The sequence below is a fragment of the Rhea americana genome, unplaced genomic scaffold, assembly GCF_003343005.1.
Source record: "Rhea americana isolate MKP2758 unplaced genomic scaffold, rheAme1 scaffold_76, whole genome shotgun sequence".
Taxonomy (NCBI): domain Eukaryota; kingdom Metazoa; phylum Chordata; class Aves; order Rheiformes; family Rheidae; genus Rhea; species Rhea americana.
This window is the reverse complement of record NW_028186934.1, coordinates 1854726-1864479: the sequence shown is the minus strand read 5'-3', so window position 1 is coordinate 1864479 and position 9754 is coordinate 1854726. Positions and strand designations below refer to the sequence as shown.

The 9754-nt window shown below is 39.0% G+C and overlaps 1 protein-coding gene across 2 annotated transcripts in view; it reads left to right on the top strand.

Moving 5' to 3' along the window:
- The first annotated feature begins 38 nt into the window (after positions 1–38).
- Positions 39–9754, top strand: part of MYNN (myoneurin) — a 13839-nt gene continuing 4123 nt past the window's right edge. Inside the window, exons 1-7 of one of the 2 annotated variants that reach the window (XM_085322300.1) lie at positions 414–438; positions 2111–2284; positions 3237–4039; positions 5967–6126; positions 6883–7061; positions 7349–7432; positions 7834–7920. In XM_085322300.1, the coding sequence (XP_085178426.1) occupies positions 3313–4039; positions 5967–6126; positions 6883–7061; positions 7349–7432; positions 7834–7920 (1237 nt within the window). In that variant the 5' untranslated portion in view covers positions 414–438; positions 2111–2284; positions 3237–3312. Of the gene's footprint in view, positions 439–2110; positions 2285–3236; positions 4040–5966; positions 6127–6882; positions 7062–7348; positions 7433–7833; positions 7921–9754 lie in introns of both variants that reach the window. The other variant, XM_085322299.1, reaches the window with a different exon arrangement.

Here is a 9754-nt window from a genome sequence, read left to right as displayed (position 1 = left end):
GCGCCGGCGGCCGCGCCGGGCCCCGTGAGCGCGGGCGGTCAGTGCGCGCCGCGGCCGGGGCCTCGCGGGCGGCTGTGAGCGCCGCGCCGCGCCGGGGAGGCGGCGGTCCGGCTTGTAAAGCGGCTTCTTTTCTTCGCTAGACCGGAGCGAGAGGCGGCCGGGCGCTGCCAAAATGCAGTATTCTCATCACTGCGAGCACCTTCTCGAGAGGCTGAACAAGCAGCGGGAAGCCGGCTTCCTGTGCGACTGCACGGTTGTTATCGGCGAATTCCAGTTCAAGGCGCACAGAAATGTGCTCGCTTCTTTCAGCGAGTACTTCGGTGCGTTTTACAGAGATGCTTCTGACAACAATGTTGTCCTGGATCAGACTCAAGTGAAAGCTGATGGATTCCAAAAACTCCTTGAATTCATTTATACGGGACATTTAAACCTTGACAGGTAACATACCTTATTAAAGCCAGTGCGGGGGGAAGGGAGATGAACTCTGTGTTAAAGCAGTATTGGATTTTTTGTTCTCTATAATAAGTTTTGGGGGAACAAATAATAGCAAATGGCTATTAACAAGAGAAGATTGTCTGCTTGTGTGTTTTAAAATACTGTCCAACATGTCAGTGTTTTTCACRTGATAGGTAGCCTGTTTTTTTCAGGCATCCGAAACAAACCGAAACAAAAATATGTTGTCTGATGTTTTACTGATAGTTAATTCTCTGTGTGTCTCTGGGTCAGAAGGGATCAGAAATCTTGAATGATTTCTGGGAGAGAGAAGGATAAGTTTATTTAAGTTGGATTATAGGATTCCATTTCTGAAGCAAACGCACAAAAGTGTTATGTGCAGTAGAGGCTAAAGTTTGAGAGATGAGGATAGTTACTATTTTAAAAAATTACAGAAAAAGTATTTTTATCCTTTAGTATGCTGGTGTTGCGCATACTGCGTTACTTCCTGTACAGGGAGCGTTCTTTTTACTGCTTCCCCCTGTGTTAGAGGGGGAAAAAGAGATTATCCATCAACAGGAAAGTGTTGCTACTTAGAAGTCCATAGCCCAGTGGTGGCACCCCTCCCTTGCTGTCYGATGTCAAATGCATTTAAAAAAACTTTGATGCCATCACTCATGTTTCATTATTTAAGTGTGTAAGTTCGTGGGTTTTGTTCAAAATTAGCTATAAGCTTGAATAGTCATAGAGCAGTACAAACAGTTATTTCTTAAAGTTAGTGATTTGTGCTTTGCAAACTAAGTATGAACAGGAGCGTGCAGCATTCTTAACGCCTGTCTCGATCTGTATTAGGATTTAGTTTCTGGATTCATTTTGACAGCAGTTGAGGGCTCTGCGGCCAGAGGGAGATGAAAGTACTGTTCTCACCCTGTTATCTGACTGGRGATGATACCTGCAGGTCTGCTAATRCATATTCCTACTCTTGTAATATCTCTGTAGGTGACTATTGCAACTGTCTGGAGAATCTGTTGTCTTTTGTGATAGTAGGTGCATGAGTGAAAACACAGGATTTTACTTTGAACTCAGTGCTAGTATTACACAAGATTAGTAAAACAGTTGTATTGAGACAAAAAGTAGTTGTTCCTAGTTATTTATTGTCTGATTGTTTAACTGCGTTCACAGGGGCGGATGTTCAAAGCTGCTAATATAGCACCTTGATTGCTTCTTAAATTAGAAAGAACCGGACAATGTAACTGTATTACTTTTTCTGCTATATTGTATTATAATGCAGCTAAGCACTAAGAAAATGGGGATTTCTGCAGCACTGACATTATTTCCTTTTTATACTGTTGGTTATAGYTGTGTTATGAAAATAGGCTTAAATTTGTATGCTGTTGCAGATGTCTAATTATTAATGCCTCTGTGGCTTTTACTCTTGGTTTATATATACTTAACATCTATTGTATACCATAAGAGCCTATATCTTAATATGTATTTTTATAGCAGATTAACACAACAGATAGGTGCTTTATATTTGTTTGTAATTTGAACTGTGCAACTACACTGAATCAGCCAGATTTTGCATTTAATGTATTCCGAGGAAAGTATTAATTCTAAACCCATATTAACTTATTACTGCAGTTTCTTTTAACGACATTGATTTTACGAACTTGTGCAGCCCTCTGCTACTGTAACTACTGCCTATGCCATCAATGAAGAAAGCTTAAAAGAAAGACAGGAAGAGAGGAGAAAATAGGTGGACCGGAAAAAAGGCAGGAAAGAAAGGCAGATAAGATGAAGAAAGAGAATGAAACATGGAAAAAGAAAACAGGGGTTGAAGGAGCACTAGTTGGTAAAAATCTGTTTTATTCACTTTAGTATTGCACATAACCTAGTCCAAGTTTTTATGAATTAAGCATAAATACAAAAAGTAGGAAGAAATAAAAGATGAAAAAGGAAAGCAGTGAAGCACAGCAAGTCAGCCCAGCTGTGGCATCCTGACAGCCTTCAAGTGGGAGGTTATTCCTGCTGCTGTTACTGTGTTGTGAGCAATTGCTTTCTCTAGTARTGGACACTAGATTGTTTAGGTTTTTTCATAGTGTAATAGATTGATAAGATGATGTTTACCATTGATCTTCCTTTAAAGTGCTATAAATCACTACCTTCATTGGTGGTATATGTTAAATGTATGCTACCTTTCCAGATTATTTTTTTTCTAAACCATTGAGGCCTGTGTTGCAGGAACAGAAAAATACAGGGTAGTAATTTAAAGAAGCACTTTATGGCTCTTACTGTTGTCTGTGTTTTTGACTCAAAAGTAAAGAGTTTTTGAAATCACTTTCTAAAACAGGATTAATGCCTACTTCACAAAACAGCTGAAGTAAATCCATTGYTTGTGAATTGCTTACGATTTTTGGCAGAAAGACTATAAAATGATAGTTTTTGTATTTTATTCTCTAATGTTTTATCCCTTCATACTGTGATTCTTGAGTTTTTTTGACCAACAAACTAATATCCAGCCTCACCACTTTATGATTGGACTTCTAGCTTAAAATGCCACAAAAGCAATGTAAATGAAAATAAAATTTTTAGTTCTGTAGACCTGCAGACCCTACTAGGCCATCAGTTTGGTAGTAACTGTCTTACTGTAATGAATACTAGGTTAGATCTTTCTGCATTCAGTTCATAGTTGTTTTCTGACAATGTAACTTCTGTAGCTCTGTTGTCTCTGTTTAATATATTTGATATAGAGCAAGTTTTTGCTTTGTCCAGAATATTGTCACATAAATCTTACTTTCTTGCAGCTGGAACGTTAAAGAAATTCATCAGGCTGCCGACTATCTCAAAGTAGAAGAAGTGGTGACTAAATGCAAGATAAAGATGGAAGACTTTGCTTTTATTGCTAATCCATCTTCTACAGAGACATCTAGTATCACTGGAAACATCGAAATGAATCAGCAGACCTGCCTTCTGACCCTCCGAGATTACAATAATCGGGAGAAAGCAGATGCTGCTTCTGCAGACTTGGTTCAACCACAAGCRAAGAGAGCAGCTTTAGAAAAGAAATCTGCTCAGCCCAAAAAGCGAAAGAAGAATTTCAGCTCCCCCAAAAGCATACAGAATAAATCAGTACAATATCAAAATGATGTGGCTGAGAATGCATCGATTGAAATGTTCTTAGATGCGAATAAACTTGCTACACAGATAACAGAGCAGGCTGCTCAAGGCAGTGATAACTCTGAACTACAGTTGTCATCTGTGGTGGAAAGTGAAACATTGGCAGCACAAGATATGTTAGTTCAGACTCTTACAGCAAAGCAAAAACGGGGAAAGCCTCAGCAAAACTGTGCACTAAAAGAGCATTGTATGTCTAATATAGCCAATGAAAAGAACACTTACCAGCTGGAGGGCTCAGGAGAAGAACTTGATCAAAAGTACTCCAAAGCTAAACCAGTGTGCAACACGTGCGGAAAAGTCTTCTCAGAAGCCAGTAGCCTCCGTCGACACATGAGAATACACAAAGGAGTGAAACCATATGTGTGTCAGCTTTGTGGGAAGGCATTTACACAGTGCAATCAGTTGAAAACGCATGTAAGAACTCACACAGGTAAGCTTTGGCTCTTTCTTCATAGATCGTTGAGATCTGTAATAATAGCATATGAATACATAACTAAAAACATCTTTGTATGCATTTTTACTTTCATCTTAGACATTTTGTCCACTACAGGATGCATATGGGGATAGTATCTGTGTCCTGGTACCATTAAATGTTTTAAAATAGAAACTGATGTAGTACTGAAAAATGTTAAATAGACAGAGAGGACTCAATTAGTCTTAGCATCTTGATTTTCAGAGAGTCTCAGAGGAGCTGACTCTTCTTTCTGTGCAGTGATTACAGGGAATGAAGTGCCAGTATTGCCAGTAGAGCATGTAAGGCCCGGTGAGCTTGATACTATAATTTTTTAATTTTGTTACTTTTTTCTGTTAACATTCAATCCTAATATATGTTTGATAACACGGATAGGAAAAAAAATTCTTGTGACAAGTAGATAACTTCTCCCATAGATACCTTTTTAAAAGTAGAGGAAATAAGCTAAGTTAGTACAGCATTTGGGATTTCATTTAGTAAAATGTTTAGTTGAAATGTGTAGTGATGATATGCTCTTTTCATTCAGTCTCATTACTAGAAGTCTGTGTGATATCAAGAGCTACTGGACAAAGCATGGAAGAAAAATCAATTATGAGCACTTAAATATTAAGACAAATACCTCTGGCTTAGAAAGATTATGAACAGTAGATTGCTGGARCCTGGGAAGATGTGCTGGAGCAGTAGTGCGCTTACTTGTCTTTAATGTTCTTCCTTAGAGATTTCTACTGAAGACTTGGTCCTGTGTTAATTGGGTCTTCGACCTGATCTGGTACAGCTGTTCTGCTGTTGGCTCTGCTGCTGTACTTAACCTAGTGAGCAACAGAGGAGCATTATTTACTTTGTTTTCTTCCTTTTGTGGCTGTTTCAGATTTTTGAAGTAATAGTAAAAAAGATTGAATTTTATTACTTCTACTCTTTTCCCCCCTTTGGAAGACCCTGAGCTGAAGTCAGCAGTGGAGCTATATRTAGGAAGCTGTGAAGGTGTGAAAGAGGTGAAGTAGGAGGTGATGGGGTACAGCTGCAGGAGAACATCTTGCTCTTTCAGTAGCCAAGGGAGAGGATTGCAAATTTACCAGCCAGTGACTAGCCAAAGGTTCATATATAAGATGAAGCTTGAGAGCAAAACTCAAAGGACAGCTTTCTGGTAGGAACATCAGCCGCTCTTTCTACTTCTCGGGGTGTTGTACTTGAAATATTTGTATGAATAGGTAGGGAATTTTAATGTATGGGCTGCTACATGGCGAGTTAGATGTCTAATAATTTTATTTTTTGATGTTTTTATCTACACGATGTACTCCAGGATTGTTGGATTCTTAGCTTGATTGTGCACTGCCCTAGAAATACAAGCACAGGCTCTTTTATGTTGTCATCCAAGACTCTGGAGTTGCACAGGCCATTAGATGAGACAATATGGACCGCTAAGAACATACGAATAGTCAGAGAACTATCTGTAGCATTCTACAGCAGGTGCTAACAAAAAATTTGTGAGAACTAGAGAGTATACTAAAGACTTCTTGCTGTTTTGCAGGCAAAAAAAAGCAGGTGATTTACTGGGTGTTCATCTCAAATATTCAGTATCATGAACAGACATAACCAGCAAAATGTTTGAAAGTGTAGTAGTAGCAGCACTCTTGTAATATTGGGAAAATAGCACTGTTAAAAATATTAATTACTTTTCTTTTTCTCTGTCCAAGTAATGTGCTCARAAAGAGTCTAGTGTGTGCTGTATTCTTGGCAGGTAGAGCTTCAGTGGATTGGTTATAGGATGTTACAGGATATTACTTGTAAGAAGTACTAGAACAGAGACTTGAGCYTTGATCAGGTAAATGGATTGGAAGGCTTTCTTATGTAAATGTAGAAAGTATACTTTTTTTTTTTAAACTAGGGGAGAAGCCATACAAATGTGAGCTGTGCGACAAAGGCTTTGCCCAGAAATGCCAGTTAGTGTTCCACAGTCGGATGCATCACGGAGAAGAGAAACCATACAAATGTGATGTGTGCAATCTGCAGTTTGCAACATCAAGCAATCTGAAGATTCATGCCAGGTAGGCAAAAGTGGGATCCTACAGATCTAAAGACATTTATTCATACATTCATTTAAACAGAGGGAACAACAATTCACTCCAGCACGAGCAGGAGTTAAATATTCACATAACTTGGTCATTTCTACTTCTTTTTTACTCTCAAATCGTGTTTTGAAATGCATAATAGATACGTATGTCTGTGTACTYCCTCATTAGGGAAGTGATTTGCAATTTATGAATGTTGTGGCATTCACAGTGGTGTCTTTATGGCAATGACTGGATTTTTGTTTTTTGCTTTGTTTTKTAATCTCTTTTAGCACAGAGAAGGAAAGAGTTCCTTGGCAGGAAGTGAAACAGAACAGGTCTCACTGTTCGCTGCTGTCTGCATGGGAGTATTTGTAATTTTTGGCAGGAGCACAAATTATGTCCCTTTTTTAGGAATCATCCTTTTATCTTTCAGTATTGCATAATGCAAAACTTGCTGAGTTCTCTTGCTGAGTGTTACATGTGCAATGCCTGTAGTCCAATTCAGCTGCCACTGAAATCATTGATACTCAAATTGCCAAAGTCAACAGACAATGAATTTTACTTAGTGAGAAACTGCTAACTCAAACCCAGACTCCAGGTCAGTGGGTTTTTTTTTTCATTCACGGATCACTAGCACAAGGAACTTCAGAGATAAAGTACGGACTAAGGCAGCACCAAATTCCTTTAATCGCAGGTGTCGTTTCCCTGTCTGCCGTAAGAGCCCTCCCTAACGTGCATGTTTGTTCACAGGAAGCATAGTGGCGAGAAGCCCTATGTGTGTGACCGGTGTGGTCAGCGGTTTGCTCAGGCCAGCACGCTCACCTACCACGTGCGTCGCCACACAGGGGAGAAACCTTATGTGTGTGACACTTGTGGAAAAGCCTTTGCTGTGTCAAGTTCTCTCATCACCCATTCCCGAAAACATACAGGTAAGGAGAGACAGAACACCGAGTTACCTGAACAGGCCTGATGAGGGAGGACTAGCCACCTGCAGAGAGGAGAGAGATAAGCGATGGTCAGGCAAACTGTAGACTAGGACTATCTGGGAGTTACCTGTGGTGTTCTCATCCATCAGTTCCTTCCTCAGATTCTTTCCCTTTGACCTCAGTTTAGGAACGTCTTTTCCCATTGGGTATTGCCTCTGTTTCATTTTAATTTGTTCTTTGTGTATTCTGGTTTATATATTGTAATAACAAACTCTTTGTGTTTCCTTTAGGAGAGAAGCCATATATCTGTGGCATTTGTGGAAAAAGTTTCATTTCTTCTGGAGAGCTCAATAAACATTTTCGGTCCCATACAGGTCAGTTTCCAGACAGGCTGCTTCCTGCAAAATAAATATTTTTTTACATTCACTTATCTTGTGCTGTATTTGAAAATAGTATAGTTTTTTAAATTTATGTATCTCTATGTTAACATAATTTTAAGAAGCTACTTGTGATCTGTTTTAAATTGCATTTGTCAGACCAATATCTAACAGCTTAGATATTGATGTATTATTATAGCTTTACTTTCAACGTGAGATTTTTTCCTTTTGTATTTTTCTTTAAATAGTTTTATTATAAATACAGACAAAATAACTTAAAATTGTGAAGCTACATACTGAGATAAAATTTTTAAATCTGTTATCCTAGGTATATAACTATTTTCTTTTGATTTCAAGATTATATTCTTCAGTTCTAACTGCTAAACCCATTTTTTCAGGTGAAAGACCATTTATCTGTGAATTGTGTGGAAATTCTTACACAGATATAAAAAATCTAAAGAAGCACAAAACAAAAGTTCATACGGGTGAGTCCTTTGTGTAAAGAAAGGTTAAGACATTGGCACTGATTGTTTTGTATTGTTCCATGCGGAATAACATTTATTGGGGATCAAGTAGGGCTGAAATTAGAAAAGAAAGACTTTTTTTTTTGATAGTTCTGTTTAGTGCCAAAAGCATCTACTTTAGACACAGCCAAACCTTTTAAAGCATAAAGCATATGCTACTTAGATTCAAGACAGCATTTTCCTTGTTATAGGAGACATTTTTTGATCAACAGAGAAGTGGATTGCTGCTGAAAAGAATTTTCTTATGTAAATACTTACTCTCTTGTTCTACTAAACTGTAAGACGTTTTCATATTAAGGTATAATCTGAATTGTATGTGACTTTTTTTTTTTTTTTTTTTCTTTACCTCTTAATCTGTTTTGGAAATAGTCTGCCCTTACAGTGATAATTGAGGTGAACAAGGCACCTCAGAGGCCCAAATATTTTACTTACATACATACATGTGCGTGCACACACACCCACACACACACATGTGTGTATACACGCACACACAGAGTCAACATTTAATCCAAATCTGAGCTGGATTAGCAAACACACAAGATTGGACAGTTTGCAGAATGTTCCTAGCTGTGAATGCTGCCCTAAAAAGACTTTTCAAATACATCTAATTCCTATTCTAGGTATCAGGTTCCTTTTGATTAGGAAGAAATTTGTTGTGTTACTTGGTTATGGTGCAAAGCACAGAGATGTTCAGATAATAGAGCCAGCCTCTTTCAACACTGTCTCCATATGCCTCATTATCTGTCTATCCTTAAGTGTATTAACCGTAATTCCCTTGCTTCTGTCATATGGAAAGGAAATAATAGGTATCCATGTATGTCTGGACTGGGACAGATGGAGCAGTTTAGGGAGAGACTGGGAAAAGAGTTGTAGGCAGAGGCAGCTTTGAAGGTCAAAGGCTTTGTGAAGCCCTATGTAGGCAGGCTGCAGTGCAGCTGGAAGCCAGCTTGCGGTAAGACAGGCAGTGAGCTTGGCAAGTGCCTGGGAAAGCGGGAGAATACAGGTGGGCAGCAGGAGCTGCCAAGCTGAGGCAAGGCAAGTCAGCCCTGATGGAGAGAGGGAAGGCAGATAGGAATACTTCACCACTAGAATAACAGGCTTTAGTGAGCACTTTCACGTTATTAGTATCCTTTGTGGTCTAATCCGAAAGCCCTCCCAAAGCAGTAGTAGACAGCCTTCAAACAGGAAGGCTGTTAGTCTGTTAATGGTGATTTCACTTAAGAATGTAAAATTGTTTTTCAAGTGACTGGATAAAAACAGAACTGTTTTCTTTGGAAGTTTGTGGATAGATGATATGTTGTGCAATGCTATCCCAATCAGAGGATGCTTGGTGTGGCCAAGATTCTCAGATTTTCTGGTGAGATTTTTCAGGGGAACCTTATGTTTTCCCCAAAGCTACTCTGTTAACTGTGTTGTTAAGGACTTATCTTCTGTGCCATGTCAAGTGGAGATCTAGTTGGAATGTGTCATCTGTCTATTCGTTATGCTACCAGCAGCAGAGAACGTGATTCAGTGATGAGATTGTATTTACAGCTTATTCTGGCTTTACTGCATTCTTAAGTCACTGATAACCCAACAGTCCAGGCAGTATTTGAGACACCAAATGACTGTTTAGACAGTCAAGTAAAAAGGAATTTGCAGGATTTGCATAGCAGCTTTGGAACACTTCTTCAGACAGTCATTATTCCTCAGAGGGATGGTGCCTGCAAAGAAAGGTGTAAGGGGTAGAGAGATGACACTACAGTTAGAACCCAACAAAGTTATCTGGTAGTGACTATGAGAGTCTTGTTAAGAT